The sequence below is a fragment of the Schistosoma haematobium genome, chromosome 4 (assembly GCF_000699445.3).
Source record: "Schistosoma haematobium chromosome 4, whole genome shotgun sequence".
NCBI lineage: Eukaryota > Metazoa > Platyhelminthes > Trematoda > Strigeidida > Schistosomatidae > Schistosoma > Schistosoma haematobium.
The window spans coordinates 4,116,836-4,134,167 of NC_067199.1; the positions used below are offsets into that span (position 1 = coordinate 4,116,836).

Here is a 17,332-nt window from a genome sequence, read left to right on the forward strand (position 1 = left end):
GACCAGCATTCTCTAACACACTGTATATTGGGTCCTCTTTTCTAGTTCCATCCAATTCTTGTTCATTTTTCTCATGTCTATCTCCATTTCCCGGCGTAATGTGTTCTTTGGTCTTCATCTCCTCTTTTGATCTTGAGGATTTCATGTGAGGGCTTGTCTTGTGACACAGTTAGGAGCTTTCCTCAATGTGTTTCCTATCCACTTCCAGCGCTTCTTCTTCCTAATTTCTTCATCCGCTAAGATCTAGTTTGTTCTTTCCCACAGTAGTTTGTTGCTAATAATGTCCGACCAACGGCTAATATTTTTACCATAAAAGATCCCAAATTGAACTAAATTATTTATCTTATTTTTATTTTTATTCTTAGGGTTATGATACATTAGTTGGTGAAAAAGGTAATAGTTTATCTGGTGGACAAAAACAACGTATAGCTATAGCTCGTATATTAATACGTAAACCAAAATTATTATTATTAGATGAAGCTACATCAGCATTGGATACACAATCAGAACGAATTGTACAAAAAGCATTAGATAAAATTGTGAATAGTTGTACTGTTCTAATTATAGCACATCGTTTATCAACAATTATCAATGCAGACTGTATTATTGTTCTTGAACAAGGTTGTATACGTGAAATGGGTAAACATAAAGAATTATTAAAATTAAATGGTTTATATGCAACAATGTATTATGGTCAAGTGAGTTATTATCAATTCTTTATATATAATCAGTTGTGACAGTCGGTAATCAATATAATCTTTAAACGTCGTATATAGAGTTCGTTCACATAACGGTTACTAGAGAATGTTTTCAACGGTGTATTAATCAGAAGGTGAATATGAAATGTTGATTAAGTTTATTATTGTACCATGTAGAGATAATCAAAATTATAAGTACGCTAAACAAGGATGAAAGAGTAGTGCCGTAAAACTAGCAGGCAAGCGAGTGAACGTGCGAGTCGAATGAGAGAGTATGCAAGCGAGTCAGCGAGTACGAGTACTATGAACAGGATTAAAATGTACATATATACATAGTAAAATGAATGAATCATCAAATCAATTAAGTGACCGACAGTAAGGCTAGCTGAATGAATATATGAATAGGCAGTAAGCAATGCTCAAGCATCCATATTCATAGAAGTGCAACAATGATAAAGGTATAATGATGTAAGATAAGTTTTTATTGTACGAATGACTCTGTCTGTTATATAAGTTAACAAAAGAGCTTAACCAAATGAAATGTGAACAAACTCAATTGCACGTGAGCCGCTATATAGCATATAACTGAATGAATTCGAGTGAAATTTAATTTCACCTGGGATCTTCCTCAAAATAAATCTTTTTTTCTCTTAAAGTATTTAAGGTTGAGAAAGAAACAATCGTATCCTGGTCCAAAGTATCGTTAGAGCAGCACTTGTTAGAATAAATCATAATAATAGTAATGTACAAACTTAACAGGCCATTGCTCGATCAAAGTTGAAATATTTCAATTAACTAGATGGGATCATGGAACGATTAATGTTAGACTACCATTGAAAACCTGAAAGCTCTAGACAGCCGTTTCGTCCTAGTATGGAACTTTTCAGTAACACATGTTCTCAACCTCGCACGTCGGAATAGTACCTAAGACATTCGGTTAGGCGCGCAAACGCTTGACCTGTAAACCACTGAGCTGTAATCAAACGATGTTGATTTTCAACATCAGTTAATCCACAACTTTCCGCGATCGCCTTCTATCGTCTTGAGTAGACAACTACCTAACACACAACACAGTTGAATCCCACTGGCGACGGCTTCTCACTAGAACTCCAAGAATTACCTTCCGAAGCTATTAAACTAGTAAGCACATGATGATTATCAGTATAAGATTATGAAGGTCCTGGGTTTTAGTCCCACATGCGGGACTTTGTATCTACACAACCATATACTGATAATAGTAGAATAGACCAAGAAAGTAAGTTACTCAGCTACAACGTACGACCGGGCACATATATGCATCGGTCTAAGTTGCCACACCTCATTAGCACAATATGATGAACGCTGGATTCATAGAAGTGGTTAATTCAGTGGTGGTAATATATAAAAGAAAGATTGTGTATAAGGACATAGTATAGGATGAAAGAATTAGTCGGTAGAAAAAAGATATAAAGCAATTTTAATCTCACGGTTTGAGGGAAGGTAAATAGTGTATACACCTACACCATTGTAATCGATTCTGAGTCATGTCACGCAGAATCTCCAACTAATGGTTACGATAGTCACGCGAACTCCAACCAAGTAGTCTGCATCCACCAACATGGTTCAGATCAGAAGTTAGTGACTTTGTGAACTGATGCCACGTTTTGGTTTGGCCATCCCTAGCCTTCTTCCAACCATCACCAACACTAGTCCACATTATGTGTCGTGATAATCGGTGTTCAGGCATACGTAACACGTGGGTCAACCATCTCAGTCGACGAAGACTCACAACCTCATCAACTGATTACCCATCATTCCCTAATACCCTGCGTCTAACCTCACTATTACTTACCCACTGATCCCAGCAAATGCGAGCAATATTCCTAAAGCATCTATGGTCAAATACCAACAAACATGTCAAGATCTTTTTTTCGAAACTTTTTTTTTAAAAATAACTTTAGATTGAAACTTGAGAAAAACCTGATTGAATAAACAAACGAATGTTTATGAAATCCTAGAGTATGAATTATGTTTTCTGGTTAGCATTTTCTTAGCAAGTTATTTTTCTACGGGATGCGGTCGCTGACCCCATGCCCAATCCTCCTCCTTTACCCAGGCTTGGGACCGACAGTAACTCTAGAAGAGCTACAGGAGGAATTTGAAATCCTAACCAGTACATATAATTGCTAAGATACATAAATATATAAATGATGATATGTGCATCATTCTGGAACATTTTCAAGTGTATTTTAAACAGTTTAAATCAGTAACCAGTTTCTTTTCAAAGAAAACATTTCATCTTGTATATGGTTGTTCTGTTATCACAATACTCATATGAGTCATTTATGAATGGAATTTTTCATTCATTTACCAAGTGATAGCAATTACGATCTTAAAAAATGTAATACACAAATGAACAAATGAAAATGTAGTACCCTTTTGAAGTTTACTTAGTCATTTATATTGTTATTATTCTGTAACAATTATTATCATCACAGAAGTAATCAATAAACTACGAGAAATAATCAATCAAATAAAATGATCATCTTCATATTTTATCAGTCAGTCAGTAACAACGTCGAACTTCGTACCTACGTACGTACATCAGTTCAAGTTGCCACAGCACATTAGCACAGAGATGCATTTGTCGATTCAAATCCCATATTGGTAGAGGTAGTAAAAGTATAAGATGGTGGCAGTAGTTGGAAACAATAGGGTTTCAAGAGTATATAGTGAATTTGGAAAGAGAAAAATAAAAGGACATCAAGAATTCATAAGATTAGAATTTGGGAGAACACAAAGAGTGGATGCACCTGCGCCGTTGTAAACGATTTTGAGCCATGTCATTCAGGGTCTCTAACCATCGGTTGCTATCGTCTCGCTAATCAGAACCAGACAGTCTACATCTACCAACATGGCTCAGTCCACTTGTCAGTGACTTCATGGACTTGTGCCATGTATACAATTCTTTTAACGTATATTGTATTAAGTAATTTCTGTCGATTATTTCCAAACATGATCTAAGATAACGTGTTAAGTTTGATTGTGATTTAATTACTTATACCTTAAAGGCACCTGATCGCTGATGATAAGTTGAATGAAATTTATATTACTTACACCTGTGTTTACGAGATGGAGTTACTAACCTCATGCCCAATGCTTCTTTATCTGGGCTTGGAATAGACAGTAACCTAAGAAGAGTTCCAGGCGGAATTATATATATATATAATGTTTTAATCAGTCTGTTCTGGTGTACTATCCTGAAGTAACTATCTATTTTTAGTAATTTCAAGATTGCACTTTAGGCACATTGTTTGCCTTGATAACCTGATTTCTGAGTAAATAATTATTATACATTTTATCTAATCAATAATGGATGTCCATTAACCTGCTTCTAAGTATTCCCTAACAATCTTGATTTGTTAGTTATACATAAATGTTGTTTCATCAGTAAAAGGTCAATGGTATTTCACAACTTCCCAATGGTTTAACGTTCAGAGCACTTGATACTAATTAAATATGTCTCAGATTTGAAATATTTTCACCATTTAGTTTAGTTTAGACAATTGAATAGTATCAACATCTCTCATATAACAACCTTGAACTCTAACTCAATTATATAAAACTTTTCGATGAGGATGAATAACTATAAACAAAATCATAATATCACTTTTGATTGAGATCATGAACCGAATGTTGTTAGACCACCAGTGAAAACTTGGAAGCACTGGACGGCTCTTCCGTCCTATTGTGGGACTCCTCAGCAGTGCGCATCCACGATGCCGCCCGCGGGATTTGAACCCAGGGCCTTCAGTCTCGCGCGTGAACGCGATTTGTATTTTGAGAATACATTTGTTTTTATTCTAATTTGAATAAACAGTAATACAGATGATCAATTACTTTTACGAATAATGATAAGTACCCCTTAAACAGGTTGTGTACCTAGTAGTAGTATCCTATTTGATCCCATGATGTAGTTACTGTGTTTAGATCTCAATGTAAAGGTGTGGTAATACAAATGATACACGCCTACGTGATTTATTCTAACTTTTGAGCAAATTTATGATTATTGAGTCACTATGTACACATATTTAGCTCTTATCAAATACTTGCTTCTTATATGTACATATGTCTGTTTTTCACTTACTCTATTCGTTATCTCTTCTTAACTTGCTTTTATCTGTCTCATTACAAATGCTGAATCACACTAAAATTATGTAGGCCAGAAAGCCTTACTCAGCACCTCTCATGGTCAGTCTGAATGATATGTGCTCATCTGCAATCCTTAGCACTTGAACTTTCGATAAGTAGGACATATATATTGCATTAATTTCATTATCGGTCGATCATAATAAAGTCAGACAGGTTTTAAAAACGTAACTTCACAGATAGATCGAACTAATGAATCCTTTATAGGAATAATGCATATGTCTTAAATTCAATTATCAAACACAATTCAAACACCACATTCTTTATTTTTGCTTTGATTTAAAAGGAAAGGATCGATAAAGAACAAGATGATTCTACAGATGATGAAGACAATTACAATCAAAATGATGAAGCAAAAAGACATTTAACTAATCAACTTCCATCTCCCTTTTCAAAAGATGATTATTCCGAATGTAATGTATGTTTTAATGTAAATTTTAAATGATATATATTCTATTATAAGGAAGAAATAATAATAGTTGCATGAAGTATACATCTCATTTAGATTCATCAGAACTACATAATAACATGTAAGCGTAATACATTTCAAACAATAGTCTGATCACATGTTTACTTATTAAGATATTTATCTGGTGGGCGGCCTATGATCGTTCACGAGGAGTAACAGGCTTAAGTAAATAAGTAAATAATGTTTACTTATTAAGTTATTTCACCGGATCACTCTACACAAAACCAAATCGACCATATTTGCATCAACAAAACGTTCAGGAGGACTATAGAGGACGTGAGAACCAAGAAAGGAGCTGATATAGCATCAGATCATCACTTACTGGTCGCCAAGATGAAATTGAAACTCAAGAAGCACTGGACAATGGGGCGGACAATATCACAAAAGTTCAATACGGCCTTTCTCCAGGATACTAACAAACTCAACAAATTCAAGATAGTCCTCAGCAACAAGTTCCAGGCCTTTCATGATCTACTCAATGGAGAAGGAACTACTGTGGAGAGCAACTGGAAGGGGATCAAAGAGGCAATCACTTCAACATGTCATGAGGTCCTGGGTCACAAGAAGCACCACCACAAGGAATGGATCACTGTTGATACACTGGATAAGATTCAAGAAAGAAGGAACAAGAAGGCAGCGATCAATACCAGCCGAACAAGAGCAGAAAAAGCCAAGGCACAAGCTGAATACACGGAAATAAACAAACAAGTGAAGAGGAGCATCAGGACCGACAAATGTAAATATGTGGAAGATTTAGCAACGACGGCGGAAAAGGCTGCAAGAGAAGGAAACATGAGACAATTGTATGACACGACAAAGAAACTCTCTGGAAATCGCCGCAAACCAGAACGACCAGTAAAAAGCAAGGAAGGCAAGGTAATCACCAACATTGAAGAGCAACAAAACAGGTGGGTAGAACACTTCAAAGAACTATTGAATCGACCAGCTCCACTGAACCCACCCAACATCGAAGCAGCACCCACGGACCTCCCAATCAGTGTTGGCCCACCAACAATTGAAGAAATCAGCATGGCCATCAGACAAATCAAGAGTGGCAAAGCAGCAGGACCGGACAACATCCCAGCAGAGGCACTAAAAGCAGACGTAGCGGCGACTGCAAGGATATTCCACATTCTCTTCAGCAAAATTTGGGATGAGGAACAAGTACCAACAGACTGGAAAGAAGGACTTCTGATCAAAATACCGAAGAAAGGCGATCTCAGCAACTGTGATAACTACAGGGGCATCACTCTTCTCTCAATACCGGGAAAAGTCTTCAACAGGGTATTGTTAAACAGGATGAAGGACTGCGTAGACGCCCAACTTCGTGACCAACAGGCAGGATTCCGTAAGGATAGATCGTGTACAGACCAAATCGCAACTCTATGGATCATTGTGGAACAATCAATTGAATGGAATTCATCACTCTACATCAACTTCATTGACTACGAAAAGGCATTTGATAGTGTGGACAGAACAACACTATGGAAACTTCTTCGACACTATGGGGTGCCTCAGAAGATAATCAATATCATACAGAACTCATATGATGGATTACACTGCAAAATTGTGCATGGAGGACAGTTGACAAAGTCGTTCGAAGTGAAGACCGGTGTCAGGCAAGGTTGCTTACTTTCACCCTTTCTCTTTCTCCTGGTGATCGACTGGATCATGAAGACGTCAACGTCTGAAGGGAAGCGCGGGATACGATGGACATCTAAGATGCAGTTGGATGATCTAGACTTCGCAGACGATCTGGCCCTTCTATCCCAAACGCAACAACAGATGCAGGAGAAGACGAACAGTGTGGCAGCAGCCTCAGCAGCAGTAGGTCTCAATATACACAAAGGGAAAAGCAGGATTCTCCGATACAACACAGAATGCACCAATCCAATCACAATTGACGGAGAAGATTTGGAAGATGTGAAAACCTTTACATATTTGGGCAGTATCATTGATGAACACGGTGGATCTGATGCAGATGTGAAGGCGCGGATCGGCAAAGCAAGAGCAGCATATTTACAACTGAGGAACATCTGGAGCTCAAAGCAACTGTCAACCAACACCAAGGTCAGGATTTTCAATACAAATGTCAACACAGTTCTACTGTATGGGGCAGAAACCTGGAGAACTACAAAAGCCATCATCCAGAAAATACAGGTGTTTATTAACAATTGTCTACGCAAAATACTTCAGATCCATTGGCCGGACACTATTAGCAACAACGTACTGTGGGAGAAAACAAACCAGATCCCAGCGGAGGAAGAAATCAGGAAGAAGCGCTGGAAGTGGATAGGACACACATTGAGGAAAGCACCCAACTGCGTCACAAGACAAGCCCTCACATGGAATCCTCAAGGCCAAAGGAGGAGAAGAGGAAGACCAAAGAACACATTACGCCGAGAAATGGAGATAGACATGAGAAAAATGAACAAGAATTGGGTGGAACTAGAAAAGAAGGCCCAGGACAGAGTGGGTTGGAGAATGCTGGTCAGCGGCCTATGCTCCATTGGGAGTAACAGGCGTAAGTAAGTAAGTGAGTAAGTATTAAGTTATTTATCTATGAAAAAAAGTCAAATGACATAAACTGTAAGATATTAAGGAAAAAACATAATGAATTGCACTACTCTAGATAAATAAATCAGTGTTACCCATGGTCGGCTTCAACATACACAAAAGAAAAAGCAAGATCCTGAAATACAACAATCCAATCACTCTTGATGGCAAAACTCTGAAAGATGTGAAATCTTTCATGTACCTGGGAAGCATCATTGATGAACAACGAGGATCAGATGCAGATATAAAGGCAAGGATTGGCAAAGCAAGAACAGCATTCCTACAATTGGAGAAGATATGGAATTCAAAAAAACTGTCAACGAATATCAAAGTTAGAAGCTTCAACACGAACATCAAGACAGTTCTATTATATGGAGCTGAAACTTGGAGAACTACTACAACCATCATCAAGAAGGTACAAGTATTTATAAATAGTTGTCTTCGCGAGATACTCAATATACATTGGCCAGATATCGTCAGCAACAGCCTACTGTAGGAGAGAACAAGCCAGCTTCCAGATGATTGGGAAATTAGAAGACGTTGGAAGGGAAAAGGACACACCAAACTGCATCACGAGACAAGCCCTACCTTGGAATGAAGAAGGGAAGACGAAAAGAGGAAGGTCGAAGAACACTTTACGTTGGGAAATAGAATTAGATATGAAAAGGATGAATATCAACTAGAAAGAATTGGAAAGGATTGCAGAGGAAGGGGTTGGATGAAGTATGAAAGTGGGCGACCTATGCTCCTTCACGAGGAGTAACGTGCGTAAGTAAGTAAGTAACTATGGTGTAGGTTCACTGTTGAACTTCCACATAACTGAAGTGTAAACAGATCATATTCTTTCTGAACAACTTTCATGCAAACAACAAAGATTGAGTTACAATCAATCTTATGATTTGTTTTTATTGGATCGTTTGACTTTATTGATTCTTTTTCATCCAATTTTGGTGCGTGTTCAATCACTTCAATTTACAAATCATGACCATGACTCCCTTTTCCTTTTCTCACAAATAAACATCTTAACAAGTAGAAGTATGATGAGTATATGATTCGAAATGTATCCGGATGATATAACACATATGGTAATGATGAACTTGGTTTTCTCACCGCAGTATCTCATTGGTTTATTGACTTGAAAAACCATCATACCATAATAGTGTTGAAATAACTTCATCATAGCTTTCTTTCCGCTTGATTCAATTTACTTACGAAACATCAAGGTTTGATTGACAGAACTGAGTAAACTAATGAATATCATGAAAATATAAGACGCAATATATCATTCTTCATAGTTGCACATAAATATTTTGATTAATTTTGGGTTTTTATCATCAATAAATATCAAAAGTTTTTGAAATGCTTAAATTATTCAATCAGTTTTATTGAAGCTAGACATGTACACCAATGAGTACCAGTCTAGAGATCTAGAGGTTAGGCAAGATCTTAGGTCCTGGGTTTGATCCCTCATAATGGGACGTGGATGTACACTGCTGATAAGTTCTAAACTGGGACGAGACAGCTGTCCAGTGTTTTCTGGTTTTCGGTGCCAGTTTAGGTAATGTCAGCTGATGATTTAAAACTGACGATCTTATTACGTTTTCGAGCTATATCACATGTGATTCATAATCAATGAATTCCAAAGATGAGAACTCAGTTACAATGCATAGTCAAAGACTCACAGTGAAGAATGCTTTTTTGGCAAAATGGAGATTTATACATCAGCATTGCTTTAAATTTACAAAGTTGATACATTATCTTTCAAATCAATTGGTGATCTAAGATAGAGGTGTCACACGAGCTTGGAATAAGTCAGATATCGTCAATGATAATTTCGTGAACTCAGATGGTCCTATATTTGATCCACAACAATTTCGTGGTCTTAGTGCTGAGGAACCTAATACTTAGATGAAACCTTGTCCAATACTCATAAATGTACCATGGTTTCCTAATTGAAGTCAGTCCCTGATGTAACCTACTACCAGTTAAAAGTTTTTTATCTAAAACTAAACATCTACTTGAATGTTCTTTTGTTATAACGAAAAATGTATCTAATTGTTCGTGTCACTAACACTAGATACAACATTAGGATACCTGATCATATTACATACTCGATTCAATTATCCAACTGTTTGATCAAGAACTAGACTAAACCATAACAGGAGATTTTTGACTCAATTATGAAACAGTCGATTGTTGGAATCAAAATTGAAATACATTTTGATAATAAATAAGATAACCTCCTGGATTTAGTCTAGTTAGACATATGTATCTTTTTATATTGACGGTGAGTCAATTTCGTGGATTGGTTAAAGTTAGATATTAAGACTGTTAGATGCCGACTGGTTCAGTGATCTAGAGATTAAGCGTTCGCGCGCAAAACTGATAGGTCTTGAATTTGAATCTGGCGAGGCGGGATCGTGGATACTCACTCCTGAGGAGTTCCACAATAGGACGAAGCGGTCATCCAGTGCTTCCATGTTTTCCATGGTGGTCTAGCATTAATTGGCTCATGAATTCAACTATAAAATTACTAAAATCTCCACAAAACTCCTTCTGATTATAATTACAGATTGATTTGATCTCTTAACTCTCTTAATTATTTCATTTACTCTCTAGTAAAAACTGATAATTAATTTCTATTATACATTGTAGAGTGTTACAACGAGTTCTTTACATAATAAAACTATAGTATGGATTGCAACAAATATTAACACAGAGGTTAGTAATTACTTTATAATCTAGTTTCATATAGACGCGCACACATACACAAACACACTTTAATTCTTACCACTTGTTAGTAACAGAATTAGGGGCGGCCAAACCAAAACGTGGCATCAGTGCTTAAAGTCACTAACTTCTAGTCTGAGCCATGTTGGTAGATGCAGACTACTTGGTTGGGGTCCGCGTGACATTCGTAACCAATGGTTGGAGACTCTTGGTGACATGGCTCAGAATCGATCACAATGGCGTAGGTGTATACACTCTCTGTCTTCCCTTAAACTAAGAGATTAAAATCACTTCATATCTTTCTTTCTACTAACTAATTCTTTCTTCCTGTACTGTATCCTTATATGCAATCTTTCTCCTATATATTACCACCTTTGACCTAACCACTCCTATGAATCCGGTGTTCATCTTGCTGTGCTAATGCGGTATGGCAACCTGGACCGATGCATATATGTGCCTGGTCCTACGTTGTAGCTGACTGACTGACTGAACAGAACATGAAACTTTCCATAAGTAATTACAAGAATGATCTTTAAATGGAAGTATCAATGATTTGAGATGTGAATTTTCGTTTGTTAATATGAAATCTTGATCGTTCGACGATATATATAGTGATGTAATAAGAGAAGATGATTATTAACCAGAAGAACAGATTTTCTTAGAATAAAGTTATTTACAATGAAATCATATGATGATTAGATTGTTATAAATCAGTTATCAGTTATCAATTCAGTGGATTGATCAGTCTTTAAGGAACTCAATCTTGACTGTTGAGCTTAATTCTAAATGAAATATGACACATCTTTTCAATCAGTAGTAAGACTGTAAGACACTTGAAAATATTTCAAGCATCAGTTCGCTCAAGTATAAAGATACATCTTGATGATGTGCGCCCAACGGCACGAAATCTAGGTCTAGGATTTCCTGTTGATTACTTCCAACCACCACTTTATCTTACTATAGTGCACTCAATGTCGAGTCGCCTAAACTGGTGACCACATTGCAACTTGATTGATAGTATTCGATCTGCATTAAGAGGGACCTGACATTGTATGCAAAGAATTTACCGGTTGAAATGAATGTATTTTTTTCTACACTTTGATTAGTTACCATCTGAACACCTTTAAGTGATACAATTTCTTGTATCCATAATAGTGATGATGGAAAGTCCAAAATTCTTATTCAACTAAAGAATACTGAATGTTACTGTTTAATTAATCTCCATATAATTTTCTATAATCTTACACCACAACACGGTACTTTGCCTTTTCATATAAAGGTACTGAGTAAATTATCTTGAAACATTGACTACTCATTTGAATATCGATGTTCAAGTTATCATGGTAACAATTCACAAAACCATTAGATTATTTAATGTGTTCTATTGTTATACTGAATAGTTACGTAATAAACCACGATTTAATTTGTCTTCAGTATTTTTTTTTTAATTTTCCTTCTTTAAACTTATTTCAGATTAGTAGAGTTCACAATTCTTTGTACTTGCGTCTTTTAAGCATTAATCAACCAGAAATGACTTACATTACAATGGGTTGTTTCTGTTCAATTATATCAGGACTATTACAACCAGCTTTTTCACTTCTTTACGCTGAAGTTTATCAGGTAACATATAACAATGAGTTAGTTTGTAATAGTTACTATATAAATACTATTCTTGTTGCATAGTCGGATTTGGTATCATAAAGGAATGTTTTATGCGTTTTATGTTTTATGTGATTCATAATAGGCTTTATAGTATGCATTTGTCACTTGAAATAAGGAGATAGTAACACCGTGTGATACAAATTCATATTGTACAGCAAAATATCAGTTCTTTCAAAGTTACTCAGATGCTTTATTGTCAATTTTAAATTATCATCAAACCTAGATTCAGGACTTTCTGCTGATCAACACTTTTTACACTGATAAGATGGTGGTTGTAGATAGTCAACAGGAAACTCTGGATCTAGGTTTCGTGCTACTCGGCACTTGTCGGCAAGGTTTACCTGTAATCTTGAAGGAACTGATGCTTTCTGACGGGTTCGATCTTGTGTCACCCAACTGTTGACTTTCTGTTGACTACCTCCAACCACCATCATATCTCCACATAGTGCACACAATGTCAAGTTACCTAGACTGGTGGCCACATTGCGACTTGGCTGATAGGATGCGATCTGCACTAAGAAGGATCCGACGTACATGACACTGATCACCACCCAGTGATTAATCAATTGTAAATATTATTTACACTGAGCAATATTCGCTAGTGTAGGAGATTGTTAGAAGGAATTTAGAGGTGGCCAAATCGAAACATGATATCAAACCATAAAGTCATTGACTGTTAGACTAAACTGTGTACTGGCCAATAAAGAATAGCTGATGGGGTTACGCGCAACAATCATGACTATTGACTGAATATGTTGGGTGGTAGGGTCAAGAGCAGGACGTGATGGCACATATATTATTCATTCTTTGTTTTTCTTCGAGATCTTTAGTTCCCAGATTATTCTGAGAATTCATGTTTCCTTCTTCAACAGTATTCCTTATGAATATTGTCTTTTATAATCACTGATACGTCTACTACTTTTCTATTCATCTTAATAATTCCATCATGTCTTGATGTGATATGACTACTTGAACCGATCCACATATATAACAGGTTTTACATCGCCTACGACTTACACAAAAAAATTTGAAATGATTATGAATGAGTAGTATATGTTTACTTCATAGCGTGTATACAGTTCTTTACACACTTAGATACGACAAAATAAAGCCATTTGAATGCTTATCATATGTACACGTTGACAGTACATCTCTGATGTTATATCATGTAAAATTGTGGTTGATTATTCACCATGTATAAAATGAATTATAAGTTATTAACTAAAGTACATGAAACTAGTTTCCCTAGGTTTTATCAAGCTTCGAAGCAGGAAAAAAGGATGGATTTCATGTTTAATCAGTTTATTAGATTTTTAATCACATATACATAAACAGAAAAAGATAGTGGCTAGCAGCGAAATCCAGTTTCGTTCTACTTAAGACTCATCAGCTTGAAGTATCTACATCTCAGAGTTGATGTTCACCCTGGGACTCGAACCCAGTACAATTGACTTCAAATTTATAACTTGCACAAATATATTCCGTAGTTTTATTTCAAGTGCTAATAAACAGTGTTTAGTATCTTATGTCATATGGGACAAAATGGGTTTATCTTGGCAATCTGTACAATATATACATACATATGACTGGTAAGATTGATTAAAATTTAATCAAGATCATCAACAGAGAAATATTTCAATCTTTCCTAATAATGACATAATTATCATATTTGTTGAATATATGGGCGGTCATCTGGACTTAGTAGCTTATTGGATAATGTTTTGGGCATTTTAAGTGATAGGTACTGGGTTCGAGTCTTAGAGACAAGAATCATATCACCAAATAGTTTACATTATATATTGATACTGTAAACTAATAAAGCCTTGACTCATGTTGAATTGTTTTAAGTAGTATAGATGCAGTCTCTGCATCAGTAGGCCTCAGCATACACAAAGGGAAAACCAAAGTCCTCAAATTCAAAGCGGAAAACAGCAATCCAACCACTCTTGATGGCGAAACTCTGGAAGATGTAGAGTCCTTCACATACCTGGGAAGCATAATCGATGAACAAGGAGGTTCAGATGCAGACGTAAAGGCGAGGATTGGCAAAGCAAGGGTCGCATTCCTACAATTGAAGAACATATTGAACTCAAAACAACTTTCAACCAATATCGAAGTGAGAATCTTCAATACGAACGTCAAGGCAGTTCTACTGTATGGAGCCGAAACTTGGAGAACTACAACAACCACAATCAAGAAAGTACAAGTATTTATAAATAGCTGCCTACGCAAGATACTCAACATCCATTGGCCGGATACCATCAGTAATAGCCTTCTGTGGGACAAAACAAACCAACTTCCAGCTGATGAGGAAATTAGGAAAAGACGATGGAAATGGATAGGACATACATTACGCAAATCGTCAAACTGCATCACGAGGCAAGCCCTAACTTGGAATCCTGAAGGGAAGCGGAGAAGAGGAAGGCCAAAGAACACATTGCGTCGAATAATAGAAGCAGATATGAAAACGATGAATTACAACTGGACGGAGCTAGAAAGGATTGGCCAGGACAGGGTTGGATGGAGAATGCTGGTGAGCGGCCTATGCTCCTTCACGAGGAGTAACAGGCGTAAGTAAGTAAGTAAGTAAGACATAAAAAGACAAGTGTACAACAGCAAATTTGGGTTGTTTTAAATGGAATAAGATTGATGTGCCTTAAATATAGTGAAATAAAATAGCAGTATGAGAGAAAGCACCATATATGTATCTATATATACACATTATCGTCTTTATATTGTGTGTTAATTTTAGGTATTTGGATTACGTAATAATCCTGATAAAATGATTGAAAGAATTAATACAGTTTCTGGTATTATGGCCGGATTAGGATTTGTTCAATTGATTGTTGGTGCTATGCAGGTAAAATATAAACGTTTTATTTCATAAACATAGTTTCCTTTATTAGAGATCAAGAACAAAGATTGGTGCAGAATAATAAATGGATTCATTTTATTGCATTAGGTTTTCATCAGTTGCTTACAATGTATTTCATATTTCACTGATTGAAATCATGAGTCAATTGAAGCTAGACCACCATGGAAAACCTGGAAGCACTGGACGACCGTTTCGTCCTAGTATAGGGCTCCTCAGCAGTGCGCATCCACGATCCCGCACCCCGCGAGATTCGAACCTGGGATTTATCAGTCTCGCGCCAGGCACTTAACCAACTAGACCACTGAGCCGGTATCCAACGGTGTTAATGTCTAACTTCAACCAATCCACAAAATTGCGCCACCGTACACCATTGTCTTCAGTGAGTTGATATCTTACAACAGACCTAGCGCGAGACTGATAGGTTCTGGGTTCGAATCTCGCAGGGTGCGGGATCGTGGATGTGCACTGCTGAGGAGTCTCATGCTAGGATGAAACGGCCGTCCAGTGCTTCCAGGTTTTAGATGGTGGTCTAGCTTCAACTGACTCATGATTTTAATCAGTGAAATTTCTAAAATCTCCACAAAACCACTTCTGATATTACTTCATATTCTCAAATCAACGTTATTACAGATATTGACATACTTATATATAAGATGATTAAAGATGTACCATGATGTAATGAAGATTTCAATAGAGTTAATAAGGTCATAAAAACTGTTTGTTTCGGATGAATAAAGTTTGGGTGGGAAGGTTCTAGAACATTGAAATAGTGATTAGGACTCATGGAATTAAAAAAACACATTAGATGATTATTTAATGAAGTAACTGAGATTAGATTAATGGTAATATAAAGGAAGATATGAAGTGAGATCTGTCAGTTGTGAATTAAAGAAAAATGGCAATGATGTAATTTAAACTTTAGAAGGAGTTGAAATAATGAATGACGTAATAAATAAAAAGGGGGGGGTCCCCCTCACGAAGCTAGTCACTAGTGAGTACATGGTAATATCAGTCTAGGGTTGTGAAGATTATCAAGCTTTCGATTGAGATCATGATCGTGATGGATGGGTGGATGTACCTGTATCTCAGAGTTGATGTTCATTCTGGAACTCGAGATACAGGTACATTCAGCCGACAAGTCTCAAATAGAATGAAACGCGCATCCTGGATTCTAGTGCTAACCATTATCCATCTTTGTTTAGAATGTTTGTGAATTAAGGTAGTATCGAGGTAATATTCACAGAATGTACATATGCCAATAAGAGACTGATCATTTGCAGTCCCAAACATCAATGGGAAGATTCAAGTAAAGCAATACTAAGTAAATTTAACGGCATGGTTTAGAAAAGGTAACACGAAATCTATCCACTGAGCCATTCTTTTTCACTTTGTATTTAAAAAATATGATATTCAGATAAATGAACCTTTTTGCTATTTTTATTAAGCCCCAAATAATATGTTTAGAAGTGTAAGATTACAACTCATTTACATAACTGAAGCCATAGGGATCAACTCCATAAGGCTTAATTTATGTATCCAAAAGAAGTATGTTTGACATATCCAGGACTGTATTACCATTAAATTAAACTGGACATTTTAAACCTTTTACCCACCAATTCCCTTTATCGAAAACATGAATCAATTTAAGTTAAACTATCATTGTGAACCTGGATGTATTTCCTGGCTATCTTAATGGTGGTCAATGAAATTAATCAATCTCCCAAACGCCCATTACTAACAATTCCCCTTATGTTTTTGTCTGTCCAACTCCACTTTTAATTCATACATTCATCGTTCCTAACCCATATGAATTTCTTATAATAATTTTCTTGATGTCACGTCTTCAATCACGTAAACTTTATCTCCTCTTACCCTCCATTTCTAGACAAGTTGACCTTTTATCGATTTATATATAAATGTTCTTCACAAGTGTATGTGTGATCAGATTGTTCGAAATGGATTGCGGTAATATATCACATAGTTCTTTGTCTTCTTATTACACTATCGATATCCCCCATTATCCACATATGTTATACATATGATTTATGTTATAATTATTATTTTCATTATACCTGGATACCTTGTGACGAGTTGTTCTGATCTTTCTAATTTACAAATGACACAATTTTGAAGTATTTATGCCATAACAGACGT

General features: G+C 36.3%; 1 protein-coding gene across 2 annotated transcripts in view; it reads left to right on the top strand.

The window, feature by feature from the left end:
• ABCB1_1 (Multidrug resistance protein 1) overlaps positions 1-17,332 on the top strand; it is an 81,393-nt gene that overhangs the window by 39,727 nt on the left and 24,334 nt on the right. The window contains exons 10-14 of one of the 2 annotated variants that reach the window (XM_051215480.1): positions 366-698; positions 5,173-5,304; positions 10,567-10,632; positions 12,115-12,261; positions 15,056-15,163. In XM_051215480.1, the coding sequence (XP_051065992.1) occupies positions 366-698; positions 5,173-5,304; positions 10,567-10,632; positions 12,115-12,261; positions 15,056-15,163 (786 nt within the window). Of the gene's footprint in view, positions 1-365; positions 699-5,172; positions 5,305-7,589; positions 8,688-10,566; positions 10,633-12,114; positions 12,262-15,055; positions 15,164-17,332 lie in introns of those variants that run through there. The other variant, XM_051215482.1, reaches the window with a different exon arrangement.